This window comes from Euleptes europaea, chromosome 11 (genome assembly GCF_029931775.1).
Source record: "Euleptes europaea isolate rEulEur1 chromosome 11, rEulEur1.hap1, whole genome shotgun sequence".
In the NCBI taxonomy this organism is placed as follows: Eukaryota; Metazoa; Chordata; class Lepidosauria; order Squamata; family Sphaerodactylidae; genus Euleptes; species Euleptes europaea.
Window position 1 is genome coordinate 77,708,507 of NC_079322.1, and position 15,341 is coordinate 77,723,847.

General features: G+C 49.5%; 1 protein-coding gene across 1 annotated transcript in view; it reads right to left on the reverse strand.

Annotated features, from left to right (window-relative positions):
• Positions 1–7,928: 7,928 nt before the first annotated feature.
• The window catches only part of SETD2 (SET domain containing 2, histone lysine methyltransferase), a 58,151-nt gene continuing 50,738 nt past the window's right edge, over positions 7,929–15,341 (reverse strand). The window contains exons 17-20 of the mRNA XM_056857436.1: positions 15,055–15,166; positions 11,253–11,333; positions 10,282–10,383; positions 7,929–8,130 (exon numbers count right to left, since the gene is read on the reverse strand). Coding sequence (XP_056713414.1) covers positions 7,969–8,130; positions 10,282–10,383; positions 11,253–11,333; positions 15,055–15,166 — 457 coding nt within the window. The 3' untranslated portion in view covers positions 7,929–7,968. The remainder of the gene's footprint in view (positions 8,131–10,281; positions 10,384–11,252; positions 11,334–15,054; positions 15,167–15,341) is intronic.

Consider the following 15,341-nt stretch of genomic DNA (forward strand, 5'->3'; position numbering starts at 1 on the left):
TGTTTGCGTCTTGACAGCATGGGTGCCCTGGCCTTCAGGATCAAAGGCCCCAAGAGAGGAACAGCTGGAGACGCAGCTGTTGTTCATGGAAGCCAAGCTGGGAAATTGGGAGGGGGGGTGAAATGCCAGCCAAGGGAGGAGGGTAGAGAGAAAGCAGATCACTTGTTGTCCTCTCTGGATTAAGAAAGTGCAGAGACCACAGTGCCGGGGCCAGGCACGGTAAACCTACCACATTTAACTCCTCAGTCTGAAACTCTTCGGAGTTGGAAGGGCTGTTAGAGGCCATCTAGTCCAACTCCCTGCACAGCACTGGAAATCTGGAGCTAGAGTATCCTTGACAAACAGCTGTTCAGCCTTGGCTTGAAAGCCTCCTGGAACGAAGGGCCCGTCACCCAGTAATTGGCTCGGTTCCCCTAAAGTTCAGCTGAAATCTATCCCCCTTTCGGCTAAACATTAGGAAGAACTTTCTGACAGTCAGAGCGGTTCCTCAGTGGAACAGGCTTCCTCGGGAGGTGGTGAGCTCTCTTTCTTTGGAGGTTTCTAAGCAGAGGCTAGATGGCCATCTGTCAGCAATGCTGGTTCTGTGAACTTAGGCAGATCATGAGAGGGAGAGCAGGAAGGGTTGCGCCAGGGCTGGGCTCTCGTGGCCCTTTCTTAAATGCCCAGGGTAATGCAGATCACCATTTTGGGGGCAGGAAGGAATTTTGCTCCAGGCCAGATTGGCCAGGAACCCTGGAGGGCATAGAGTAGGGGTCACTGGGTGTGTGTGTTTGGGGGGTAGTTGTGATTTTCCTGCATTGTGCAGGAGGTTGGACTAGATGACCTTGGTGGTCCCTTCCAACTCTATGGTTCTATGATTCACTTAAGCCCACTTGGGCTGGTTTTAGTCATTGTGTTAACTGCTTTATTGTGTTTTATGATAATTATATCTATGTGAGTTACCCTGAGCCCGGCCTTGACTGGGGAGGGCAGATCATAAATTTAATAGAATAAATAAATAATAAATAAATACGTTAAGGGATTTTTTAGGAAAGAGATTGAAAATTACACGGCCAATATTATAATGCCCCTGTGTAGATCTGTGGTGTGGCCTCCTTTGGAATACTGTGTGCAGCTCTGGTCAGCGTATCTCAAAAAGGAAGTTGCAGAGCTAGAAAAAGTAGAGAAGACAGCAGCCAAGATGGTTCGGGGATTGGAGCACCTTCCCTATAAGGAAAGGCTGAAGAGTCTGGGACTTTTCAGTTTAGAAAAGAGTTGACTAAGGGGGGACCTGATAGAGGTTTATAAAATTATGCACAGGGTGGAGAGAGATTACAAAGATAAACGTTCTCCCTCTCCCAAAGTACTAGAACACGAGAGCATCCAATGAATCTGATGGGCGGTAGATTCAGGATAGATGAAAGGAAACACTTCTTTACAAAATAAGGGATTGAAGTGTGGAATTCGCTGCCAGAGGATGTAGTGATGGCGATCAGCATAGACAGCTTTAAAAGAGAATTAGACAGATTCATGGAGGAGAAGTCTATCAGTGGCTACTAGCCATGGTGACTAATGGGAGCCTCCACACTCAGAGGCAGTCAACCTCTGACTCCCAGTGCCAGGAGGCAACATCAGGGGAAGGCCTTGGGCTCTATGCCCTGTTGTTGGACCTCCAGAGGAACTAGTTGGCCACTGGGTGAGGCGGGATGCTGGACGAAATGGACCACAGGGGTCCCCAATGGGGTTGCCAGCTCCGGGTTGGGGAATACCTGGATATTTTAGGGATGGAGCCTGAGGAGGGTGGAGCTTGGGGGGGAAGGGACTTCAGTGGAGTATAATGCCATAGAATCCACCTTCCATTTTCTCCAGGGGAACTGATTGCTGCAGTCTGAAGATGAGCTGTAATTCTGGGGGATCCCCAGGTCCCACCTGGAGGATGGCATCTCTACCTCTCCCCCACACCCTTGTAAAGTACTTTTTCAGAGCCAGAGCCAAAAGCTTTTCAGGAATAAGTCATTTTAAGCAAGCCAGTGTAGTGTAGTGGTTAAAGTGTCGGGCTAGGACCTGGGAACCTCAGGTTCAAATCCCTACTTGTGCCATGGAAGCTTGCTGGGTGATCTTGGGCCAGTCCCACACTCTCAGCCTCAACCCTGGCAAGTCTTTGGATGGGAGACCTCCGAGGAATGCCAGGGTTGTGACGCGGAGGTAGGCAATGGCAAACCTCCTCTGAACGTCTCTTGCCTTGAAAACCCAATGGGTAGGGTTGCCAACTTCCAGGTACTAGCTGGAGATCTCCTGCTATTACACCTGATCTCCAGCCAATAGAGATCAGTTCCCCTGGAGAAAATAGCTGCTTTGGCAATTGGACTCTATGGCATTGAAAACGCTCCCCTCCCCATACCCCGCCCTCCTCAGGCTCAGCCCAAAAAACCTCCCGCCGGGAGGGACCTGGCAACTCTACCTATGGGGTTGCCATAAGTCAGCTGTGACCTGGTGGCAAAAAAAAGGGGGGAGGAAAAGAACTCTCTGCAATTTGCATGTGTACTTTCTGTGGACAGCAGGGTGCCACGCGTGCCAAAAATGGAGGGACGTTCAGCATGGGAAGTGACCGGGCAAAGCTACCCTTTAGCAAGCCTCCCATTTCGGAATTGGAGCCCAAGCCTATGTGACTCTGGAGTGCCCCCTGGTGCCAACAACACTAATGCAAGAAAAAAAGGAGGGGAATAAAACCCAACCTAAAAACAGAAGCTGGGTACCCAAGGTTGGGTGAAAAGAAAATATATATAAGTCCATGTATAAATACTGAAAGTATAATTTATTGGAAGTACTATGTAAAACTTAAAATTATTTAAAAGCATTAAAATAGCACAATGGCATTTCCTGAGGTTGATAACTGTAACCACATACCAAACGCGAACGTGCCCAAGGTCACCCAACAGGCTTCGTGTGGAGGAGAGGGGAAACAAATCCCGTTCACCAGATTAGCGTCCGCCGCTTGTGTGGAGGAATGGGGAATCAAACCCAGTTCACCAGATTAAAGTCCGCCGCTCATGTGGACTAGTGGAGAATCGAACCCGGTTCTTCAGATTAGAGACCACTGCTCTTGACCACTACACCATGCTGGAGACTCATTGGTGGCCAGAAGAAAGCTGTGGGTGAGCCTAGCTTCACTGCCTCATAGCTGCAGCCCACGTCTGAATTGAGCAGCCCCCACCCCACCCCGGCACGGACAGGGGGGGCACACGGATCAGCTCACAACATGCTCTTAGTGTCCCCCTCTGCCTCCGTTAAGCAAAGAGCGGATAGTCACAGGGGCTAGAGACGGCCCTCCGGTCTGGATCTTTGCAGAAGTGGCTGGCTTAGCCGCTCGGGGAGAATCGTTGAGGCTCTGCTCAGCTTGGAGCACCGGTCCCGAGACAGAATGCGTGGAAGCCCCCGAATGCTGAAAACCAGACGGCCCCGGGCCTCTGGTCCCAAGCTTCCGCTTCTACCCTGCAAAGACAGCTGAGTGAAAAAACCAGTCCCTTCTCAGGCAGGCCCAGGCCTGTGATCTGGGTAATTTCCACGAAATCTCTGCCTGCCAGGCAGACAGGTTTGCAAAACGTGGTGTGGTTCAGCGGGAAAGACAAGAGCGCGCCCGTGACTTATCCCCTTAGGGTTGCCACCTCCAGGTTGGGAAATTCCTGGAGATTTGGGGGTAGAGCCAGGGGAGGGCAGGTTTTGGTAAAGGGAGGGACCTCGGTGGGGGTATAACGCCACAGAGTCCACTTTCCAAAGCGGCCATTTACTCCGGGATAACTGATCTCTGTTGTCTGGAGATCAGTTGTGATTCCAGGAGATCTCCAGGCCCCATCTGGAAGTTGGCAACTCTTCTGCTGCTACTCTGCACAGCTTGGGACGACGACGACACTGAGGCCCCCATCCAATTTAAAGCAGATGATGTCGGTCTGCTGTAATACAACAGGAAAATTCAAACTTGGTAAATTCACAATGAGGATTTTTAAACAACAGTTTTGTTGGGCACACATGGCATGAAAAGGAAGTTCATACAAGAGGAAACTTCTTTGTGCTTCTGCCTCCCCCCCTCCACAGTTCACACATGAAGAAGAGTTGCCAACTTTCTCTACCTCTTAAAGGAGAATCAAACCAGCCTACAATCAACAGCCTTCCCTTCCTCTCCCCACAACAAACACCTCGTAAAGTAGGTGGGGCTGAGAGAGTTCAGAGAGAGCTGTGACTAGCCCAAGGTCCGCCGCTCTTAACCACTAGTGACTACACCATACTGACTCTCTATAATAGAGAGTCAAACTGCAAGGTCCAGAACAGGAACGAATGGAGCTGCTTTTTACTGAATCAGACCCCCAGTCCATCAAGGTCAGTACTGACTACTCAGACTGGCAGAGGTGTCTCAGGTGGAGGTCTTCAATATCGCTGGTCCTTCTAACTGGAGATGCCAGGGATCGAACCTGGGACCTTCTTCATGCAAAGAAGATGCTCTACCTCTGGGCTACGGCTGCTCCCAAGAACAGTCTTGCATCTGTGGTCACACGTTTCTCCCTTCTTCCATTTTATCCTCACATCAACCCAGCTAGTTTGGCTTCGGGTCAGTCACACACATAGTTGGCACAGCCTTTCAGCAAGCTTGAACACATGAACACATGACGCTGCCTTCTACTGAATCAGACCCTCAGTCCATCAAGCTTGAACACATGAACACATGACGCTGCCTTCTACTGAATCAGACCCTCAGTCCATCAAGGTCAGTATTGTCTACTCAGACCGGCAGCGGCTCTCCGGGGTCTCAGGCAGAGAGATCTTTCACATCACCTACTGCCTGGTCCCTTTAGCTGGAGATGCTGGGGATTGAACCTGGGACCTTCTGCATGCCAAGCAGATGCTCTACCACTGAGCCACAGCCTCTTCTTGGTTCACAGGGGATTTGAACTCGGGTCTCCCAGATCCAAGCCCATGACGCTAACCCTTCAACACCGACTCAGTTGCGGCAGCAGGTCCCGCGAACCAGACACCGTTAGAAGTTCTTTGGGAAACATGAAGACTCGGCCAGCCTCAGCGATCAGCTGCAAGCGCTTTTTCCGAGCAGAGCCAAAGGAAGCTCTAATCTACCCAGCCCAGTGAGCAGAGAGGCTTTCTGGGATTCAATTCTCTGACTCACAAAGGCAGGAGACACAGGGAGGATTAATGGTTCTCAGCTTGCTGGAGGCCAAAACATTTGCTCTTTAGCGTCACTCTGGCTACCACAAGAGTTAGCTAATAGATTTCCCTCCTCCCCCCCCTCTCTCTCTAGCACAGGGTCATAGTCATTTTCAAGCGCCAGAACATTCCCAAACTCTGGAGCACTGCAAACCAGCAAGGAGAGAGGGAATGCAATTATTTTCAAGGAACGCTCTTTGACTAGGCAACTATCTTGAGACTCTGGGCATGAGCCGACTCAAAGCTAGCCTGAAAAGTATGGGGGTGGGGCAGATGTTCCCATCACCCCCACCTCAAGGCTGGAAGGTGAGAGATTCAAAACAGATCAGTTAGTATTTCTTCACACAATGCAGTTAGTGGAACTCCTTGCCCCAGGAAGTGGTGACAGCTGCCAACTTGGAAGGCTGTAAGAAGTGAGTGGACATATTCATGTAGGAGAGGGCTACCCATGGCTTCTAGTAAAAATGGATACTCGTCATGATGCATCCCTATTCTCTCTAGTATCAGAGGAGCAGCATGCCTATTATATTAGGTGCTGTGGAACACAGGCTGCTGCTGCTGTAATCGTCTTGTTTGTGAGCTTCCTAGAGGCTCCTGGTTGGCCGCTGTGTGAACAGACTGCTGGACTGGATGGGCTTGGGTCTGATCCAGCAGGGCTTTTCTCATGTTCTTATATTCATGGAGGAGAGGGGTATTCATGGCTGCTAGTAAAAATTGATTCAGTCATGATGCATACCTGTTCTCTCCAGGATCAGGATGCCTATTATATGAGGACAGGTTAATGGAACACAGACAGGTTAATGCTGCTGCAGTCGTCTTGTTTGTGGGCTTCCTGGAGGCACCTGGTTGGCCACTGTGTGAACAGACCGCTGGACCTGAGTCTGATTCAGCAGGGCCTTTCTTATGTTCTTATGTCATTACAGAGTGCCCTGATAAGCCACATGCCATTTATAAAATAGAGTTGCACTTACCTGTAACTGTTGTCCATCGAGAACTGTGCAGAAGCCACAAAGATGAACATTCCAGTTTCTTACACAAAGATGGAAGAGTTTTAAACCTCACAGTTGTGGTTTGCATTTGGATGGCCCTTAATCCCAAGGTCTGAGCAAGGGAAAAGGGAAAGTTTCCGATTTGGATCAGTATATTTGTCTTGGCAGCCAAGATAACACAGGCCAGAGCAGGGTCCAAAGGTATAAACATATGTAGTGAAAGCGTTTATGTAATTTTAAATGTTTTAAAAAGCGTTTTAACATTATTATGCTCTTGCTTTTGCCATAGTTGGCTATGTCCCTCTGTGTCACCCTAATTGTAATGGCCTTTAGCCTTATACAATAAATGTTTTGCTTGCTGGCTTTAAACAGGGGGAAATAACTGGGAGCCGAACCATGGGTGGTGAAGTCTTTTCTGGAACATTAGGTCCTGACTAGAGAATAGACTGGACCCAGGAACAAAGACATTGTGTGGCTCCACATCACAATTCTGAGCTCATGATACGGTGTGGGGTTCTTTGACATATTCATGATGTACAGAAACCGAGCTAGAAGCCGTTTCCTTCTCTTGTTCTAAACCAGGGGTGTCGAACTAATTTGTTAGGAGGGCTGGATATGACATAAATGTCACTTGGTCGGGCTGGGCCATGAGAAAGAAAGAAAGAAAGAAAGAAAGAAAGAAAGAAAGAAAGAAAGAAAGAAAGAAAGAAAGAAAGAAAGAAAGAAAGAAAGAAAGAAAGAAAGAAAGAAAGGGAGAGACAGAAAAAGAGGGAGAAAGGGGGAGAGAAAGAAGAGTGTCAGAAAAAGAGGGAGAAAAAAAGCCTTCCCTGCCCTCGCTGCTGTGCACACGGCCCTGCGACTGGGCTGAAGCCTCCCTCCCCCACACACGGGCCCCAGGAAGCCCAGAAAAGGCCAGGGGAGGGGGGAAAGGGGGACTAGGTGCCTTGGCTCTGCGGGCCGGATAAAATCCCTCTGGGGGGCGGATCCGGCCCGCGGGCCATATGTTTGACACTCCTGTTCTAAACTTTCTCTGCTTTCCAGCCTTGAGGCTTTATACATTCTCTAGTAACACAACAGTGATTACTTTTTTCAAATTCCAGGTGCAAATCCATACGACAGCATTCTTTCATTTGCCATTTTATTCAATTTTTTAATTTTTTTCTTTTACATAAAAACTTCAGTAAAAATTGGATAAAGTAAAATGATTTAAGCAGTAAAATCAATCTTATCAACATAGCACGTGGCCTGCCAGAAACCCAGAGGCGGCCGTTTTTTTGCCAATATTTACATGATAACAGAGTCAACCTTCCAGAGAACAAAAAGAAGAAACCTTCAAAACTATTCTTACAAAGTGTTCCCATGATATCAACACATGGAGGGAAGGGAGGAAAAGGGGGAGGGGGAAAGAGAAAAAAAAACTCAATATATTCACATATACGTTAAAATATAATACAGATCTTGAGCAGGGAGAAAGGGCGTGCTCATGGGGCATTGCATCGAACAGCACCGTTGCCAGACCAGAGGGTTTCGCACGGAGGGCGCACATGAAAGCAAGGTGCAGCGTCACAGCTGGACAGCGCGGGCAGATGTTGTTTGCTCGTTCGTTCTGCAGCTCCGATCTGGTCTCCAAAAGGCGACTTGGAAAGGGAGTTGAATGTGCCACAAGAGTCTGGCTTACCAAGAGCCTCCCGCCCCAAGAGAAGGCCAGGAATCCTGCAATTAAACAAGCATCCTTAAGCCGGACGGCTTCGAGCTCTGAAGAGGAACGCGGCGCTTCCGCCCTTGGCGGTTATTCCAAATCCGTGTCCTCTTTGGGTTTGTAAATGCCCCCGAACTTCTGCATGTATTTCTTGATGTACTCTTTTGTCTTGTGCTTCACGTTCTCGTTGCATTCCAGGTCTTCGGGGTTCTTGCAGTATTTCAGTTCTTTGTTCATCACTCCGTGGGTCAGCTGGGAAAGGGGAAAGAATATGCAGAGGTGAGAGGTGCCCTAAGCAGGCCGGTACACGACGTCCCGGCGGAGAGAGTTCCAGAGGTTGGTGTGCAGGAGCTAGAGCTGGGTCCAGCAGCACTTAAGAGACCAACAAGATTTTCGGGGTAAAAGCTCCCTTCATCAGATACAACTAGGAATGGAGACCCCCATGTCCTTATATCCCAGTCTGAAGGTGGAAGGGGTGAGGCAAGAAAAGGATGCAAAGGTACAAGGCAAAACATAATCAGCTTGATTAGAGCAGGGGAGAAATGCTCGGGGGCAGGAAATTAGCATCTGGAATGAGATAAGAATCCTACTTGAGTTCATTCACAAATTCAGAATAGGCCCCCCAGGGCTGAATAGGGGCACAGGATTCTTATCTCACTACAGATGCTGATTTCCTGCCCCTGAGCATTTCTCCTCTGCTCTAATCAAGCTGATTACATTTTGCGATGCGCCTTTGCATACTGAGTTCCTTTTTTCTTGCAACAGCCCTCCCACCTTCTGACTGCAAAATAAGGACTGGGGGATCTCCCTTCCTACTTGTATCTGATGAAAGGAGCTTTGACTCCTGAAATTTCATACCCTCCCCCCAAAAATCTTGTAAGTCTCTAAGGTCCTACTGGACTCAAATCTAGCTGGTGGAGAGAGAGAACAAAGAGATTGCCCATTTATCTGGATAATGAGGAGGGAGGAGAAATCATTCCCAATGGTGAGGGCAGCCATTAAGGATGGGAGATGGAGTGCAGGGCACGGCTAATCATCCCAGGGGATGCCTCCGAATCCCTGTTTCACCTTCCACCATGGAAGTTAAGAAGAAAAGCAGGATGATGATTATGAAGAGTTGGTTTTTATATGTTGACTTTCCCTACCACTTAAGGGAGACTCAAACCGGCTAACAATCACCTTCCCTTCCCCTCCCCACAACAGACACCTTGTGAAGTAGGTGGGGCTGAGAAAGCTCTAAGAGAGCTGTGACTAGCCCAAGGTCACCCAGCTGGCTTCATGTGTAGGAGTGGGGAATCAAACCTGGTTCTCCAGATTAGAGTCCACCACTCCAAACCACCGCTCTTAACCACTACACCACGCTGGCTCTCAGTTAGCCTGCTGTAACTCTGGTTTTGATCTTAGCTGCATTTGTGGCATTTGGATTATTTTTATTTCCAGTTCAGGAAAATGCAAAAGGTTTATTTAAAACAGACAAACAAACCACCTTTGGTCTTGATGACTTATTCTGGAAGATGCTTTCACAGCTACTTGGCAGCAGACTACCTGACTCCTTCCAACCCGTCCCTGTGGCTGGGCAGCGAGGCGGCCTCATGTCTACGAGGCACGCAGCGGCGGCACCACCAATGGGCGGCAGGCCAGGCTGCGGTCCTCCGCTAGACACCAGCTGTCCACCGAAGCTCTCAGGCAGTCCCGGGCTCAGGAGTCACAAGGGCAGGCAACATGTGTTGCCGAAGTAGAGAGCAGCAATCACAGATGGAGGGAGGAGGGGGGGCTCCTTGCCGAAGGGGAAACCTGGCACCGACTTCAAAGGCAGCACTCCATCCCCACATGGTGTTGCTGGCACGTGCACGAGCGCACCCCCACACACACACACTTCCACTCTCGAAGCTCAAAGATGCGCTAAGCTCCTTCTCCCTCTCCCTGGCCCACACGAGTAAGGCAAACACACACATTCTCTGTTTCTGCTCATGTTCACACTGGTATCTTGAAGAAGAAGAAGAGAGCTGACTTTCTCTACCACTTAAGGAAGAATCAAGCTGGCTTACAATCACCTTCCCTTCCCCTCCCCACAACAGACTCCCAGTGAGGTAGGTGGGGCTGATAGAGCTCTGAGCTGTGACTAGCCCAAGGTCACCCAGCTGGCTTCGTGTGTAGGACTGGGGAAACCAACCCGGTTAACCAGATTAGCCTCCGCCACTCAAGTGGAGGAGTGGGGAATCAAACCCACCGCTCCAAACCACCGCTCTTAACCACTAGACTGTGCTGGCTAAGCCATTCCCACCATCAGACACCCTGAAGTCTGTTAAATGGAATAGTGGGGTAGAGTTTTCTAAACAGGTTAAGTCAAATAAAGAGGGCACGTAGTGCGCCCCCCGCCCCCGTACAGCCTCAGCTAGGTACCTTGCGTGCCAGGTGCTTGAAATCTTCAGTTGTGGTTATCCGGCCAACTTTGCAGTCTGGCTTCCGATAGGGATTCAGGCATTGCACGATGAACTGAGACATCTGGTGAAAAAGGAAAAGACTGGTGTGAAGCATAAATTCTGAAAAGGCCTGCCAACTGCCTCCCAATCCAGCATGAAAGGGCAGGTTGCATAAATGGCATAAGAACATAAGAACATAAAAAGAGCCCTGCTGGATCATCTAGTTCAGCATCCCATCTCAAACTGTGGCCAAGCAGTTCCTCTAGTGGGCCAACAACAGGGCATAGAGGCTGAGGCCTTCCCCTGATAAGATCATCAGAAGAGTCCTGCTGGATCAGACCAGTGAGGGTCCATCTAGTCCAGCATCCCATCTCACACCTGGCACTGGTATTCAGAGGTTTACACCACTGAATCTGGAGGTTCCCTTTAGCCACCATGGCTAGGAGCCACTGATAGACCTCTCCTCTATAAATCTGTCTAATCCTCTTTTAAAGCCATCTATGCCTGTGGCCATCACTAAATCCTCTAGCAGCAAAATCCACACTTCAATCACTTGTTGCGTGAAGTATTTGCTTTTGTCCGTCCCGAATCTACCGTCCATCAACTTCATTGGATACCCTCAAGTTCTAGTATTTTGGGAGAGGGAGAAAAAGTCCTCACATGGATGTTCATACCCCCCCCAAATTTCAATTGGCAAGTTGCCTGGCTCACAGCCTCCCATGCTGGATGACTCAGGAACATTTATTTGCTGCTCCTTCGTGTCCATCTCCAAGATCTTGCAGGTCAACTGTGATGACAGACCACAAACGATATCTGCCTGCTGGCCAGCTGCACCATCACCAGAGCAGGAGAGACTGGATTAACACCCTTCCCCCCCGCCCAGCACCAGACGGGCCCCTCCCACCAAAATGTGGACACGATTTATGGAAACTGCAAGGCAGAAGGGCTCACCTCCTTCCGGAATACTTCCTTGCTTTTCTTTGCCAGCTCGCTGGAAGTGTCTGCTTCTGCCGTTTTGGGCTTCTTGGAAGACTGGGGAAAGAATGATAGCGAGTGGTTACTTTTAGAAGTCCTTTTCCATTGCACAGAACAAAGAGTAGGCCTTGTGTCCTGTGGTTTCTTCCTGGGAGTCCAGAACTATAGCAGATCTCTATCCCAGGGCTGGTGAAGAGAAAGAACTTTCTGGAGGCTTGTCCTGGGAATAGAGACAGTGTGGTGCAGTGGTTAAGAACACTGAACTAGTATCTGGAAGACCCAGGTTCAAATCCCTATTCATGCCATGGAAGCTCAGGGATGGGCTGTGGCTCAGTGGTAGAGCATCTGCTTGGCATGCAGAAGGTCCCAGGTTCAATCCCCAGCAGCATCTCCACTTAAAGGGACTAGGCACGTAAATGATGTGAAAAACCTCTGCCTGAGACCCTGGAAAGTCATGGAGAGGGGCTGTGCTTCAGTGGTACAGCATCTGCTTGGCATGCAGAAGGTCCCAGGTTCAATCCCTGGCATCTCCAGTTAAAGGGACTAGGCAAGTAGGTGATGCGAAAGACCTCTGCCTGAGACCCTGGAGAGCTGCTGCTGGTCTAAGCAGACAATACTGACTTTGATGGACCAAGCGTCTGATTCAGTATAAGGCAGCTTCGTGTGTTCATGTGCTGGGTGACCTTTGGACTGTCACACTCTCTCAGTCTACCCTGCCTCACAGGGCTGTTGTGAGGATAAAATGGAGGAGAGAGAATGGTGTAAACTGCTTTGAGTTCTCACTGGGGAGAAAGGTAGTATACACATGAATTCAATAAATAAGTAAACAAACAAACTGAGAAAGTTCTGGCCCAGATCTTACAAAAATCACAAGTCTCACTGTATTATGTTTAGGAAGACCATGCTCTGTGCATTTGATAAGACTTGGGTTTAAGTTAGTCCTCATTGATTATCAACAGCTCAACAGAAGGAAGCCAAACCTCTCAATGCAGAAATGAGGAGTTACAAACTCTGTGATACACTTCTGCTCGCTTGGCAGGATATTATGGATATCACAGGAGCTGCCCACAGAATGCACAGGAAAAGAAGAGAGGTCAAGATTGGTTCCTGGAGACCAAGCCCTACGAGGAAAGGCTGAGGGAGTTGGGAATGTTGAGTCTGGAGAAGAGGAGGATGAGGGGGGACATGATTGCTCTCTTGAAGTATTTGAAGGGCTGCCACTTAGAGGAGGGCAGGGAGCTGTTCCTGTGGGAAGCAGAGGATAGGACTCGCAGTAATGGGTTTAAATTGTGGGCGGAAAGGTACCAGCTGGATATTAGGGGGAAAGTTTTTTACAGTAAGAGTTGTTCAGCAGTGGAATCAGCTTCCCAGGGAGGTGATTTGCTCCCCCAAACTGGCAGTCTTTAAACAGAGGCTGGACAAGCACTTGTCAGGGATGCTCTAGGCCAGGGGTGCCCAGGGGCCGTTTAAGGCCCGCGAAATCATTTGGTCTGGCCCTTTGTGGGTCCTGGCAAATCTCTAGCTCAGAAGGATCTAAGACTGGTGATCTTTCCGCTCCCACGGAAAGGAATAGCCTCTATTCAAGGTGGATGTGAATTTGTTTTGCTGAGAAAAAGAACCTTTACCCCCCCCTTGCAGAAGAGTGGTAAGCTATGGAGCTGCTAGGACGCCCAATAAACTGTGTTAACCCTTTCCCACCCGGGCCATGGAGAAATGTATTCCCTCTGTACTACAAGAGGGTTTGGGGCGGAAGTGGCAACAATGGAGGGGTTAAAGAGGGCAGGGCCAGAATGCGCGCGGGGGGGGGGGAGTTCTTAGCCAGTGTGTCCTCATTTCATCCCTGTAGGCGGAGGTAGCAGGAGCCGGCCCCAACCATGCAGAGCAGGAGCAACTCCGGCATGCAGCTGGACGGCTACGTCTGGCTAGTGCAGCAGACCATTCTGTGCCACCTGGTGGGCGGGTGCACCACCGGTTGGATGCCTGGCTGCTTGCCCGTGCCAGGGGGGGTCATCTGGGGCAGCTTCCTGCTTGGGGCTTGGTCAGCTAATTTTTAAGTTGATAATTTTGTAGGACTCGCGAATGATGTTATAAATATCCAAATGGCCCTTGGCGGAAAAAAAGTTCCCCACCCCTGCTCTAGGCTGATCCTGCATTGAGCAAGGGGTTGGACTAGACGGCCTCTATGCACACCTTCCAACTCTATGAAGTCTTTTCAGGCCCTGCATGTGCCACTATCACCGTGCCAGACTACTAGGTGCTGCTCCGCACGGATGCCAGAGCCTCTTTAATTTCTGTCTGTTCTGGGAGCCAGACGGGCCATGAGCCATGGCTAATGGGTCCTCCCCATGGCTCTTCTGCCTGGGCTCCCCTGCCCTCCCTGTGGCAGGTCTACAGGGCTCTGGAGTAAAGAAGAAACAGCTGGCAGAGAATGAATGCATCAAGGAAAGGAGGGTAAAGGCTGCCTCCAGTAACTAAAGATCCCTCTGGACACTTTCAAACAGCTGGGAACTCAAGGCGTAGACATTCCTGAGGCAGCTGGTATGGAATTTAAGCCACCCTCGCGAGACAAGCCCAACCCTCCATCTTTAGAAGAAGAAGAGTTGGTCTTTATATACCAACTTTCTCTACCACTTAAGGAAGACTCAAACCAGCTTACAATCCCCCTCCCCACAACAGACACCCTGTGAGGTAGGTGGGGCTGAGAGAGCTCTAACAGAGCTGACTTGTCCAAAGTCACCCAGCTGGCTTCGAGTGTAGGAGCGGGGAAACCAATCCAGTTCACCAGATTAGCCTCCGCCGCTCATGTAGAGGAGTGGAGAATCGAACCCAGTCACCAGATCAGACTCCACCGCTCTTAACCACTACACCACGAAGAGGCAAAAACCGTGGACCACGTAAAGCGTGGTTCAATTTAATGATGGCTTAAATCTCTGCTTGATAAAGTTGTGGAGGAACCCTCGGCAGAAATTTATAGCAAGGGAGCCTAGATTCCTTCTGCAGTTAGCAAACTGTCTTGCAGCCATTTCAATGAGCAGAACTTCTCTTTTGACCTTAGTGACTCAGCGCTGGTCACAACAGAAGGAAAGTCTCCTAACAAGGAACAGGAAACTATTGCCCCCCCCCCATACAATCCAGGAAATCTATTTTCTCCTCCTTAGAAAATTATAAAGCCTCAAAGCTAAGAAGAAGCGGAGGAAAGCTAAAATTCTTATTTTAAAGGGAATGTCTTAAAATAGCCTTGAAACAAATTATCCTCTGGGGAGGGGCCATGGCTCAGTGGCAGAGCATCTGCTTGGCATGCAGATGGGTCCCAGGTTCTGTCCCCAGCATCTCCAGTTAAAGGGACCAGGCAAGTAGGTGATGTGGAAGACCTCTGCCTGAGACCCTGGAGAGCCGCTGCCGGTCTGAGTAGACAATAATGACTTTGATGGACCAAGGGCCTGATTCAGAATAAGGCAGCTTTGTGTGTTCATCCTCCATATTTACAGTATGACTTCTTGGTAGTTGGAGAACAGGACAGTGGTTTTCTAGAGCAACTCTGGATTTGTTTTGTTGGTTTTTTTGGGGGGGAGGTCCAGGCAGGGGAGAGACCTGGCCAGATCAGTAATCTCAGCTTCGTTGCCTCTTTAAAGGGCTCTGTTATGTCTTTGGGAGATAAGAATCATCTTTCCCACAGATGGGTGATTGAGCTGGGAGCTTAATCACAGACTAGCCAGTTGAGGAACCGATGCAGGTGGGACTGGGAAACCTTTATAACACACCAATTACACAAACTAACCTTCATGGGATTTTCGTCGTATGTTGGGGTCCCAAGATCCATTTCAGCTTCATGTTCCAGGCTGGCGTCATCCCCTGGGCTGTCCCAAGTTGGTGGGTCCCACTGGGTTTGCCTGCAGAAGGAAATCCATGTTGTGTAAGAGAAAAGCCACTCTGAGCTCAAAGAGGACAGCATCCCAAAGTAAGAACCAAGCACCGGCATGCTCCAAGAAATCTGGAAAGTGTTTTCTGTCAATGCAAAGAGAGAGGTGCAATCCTTCTGGGGAAAACACAGATGTATTCTTCTTG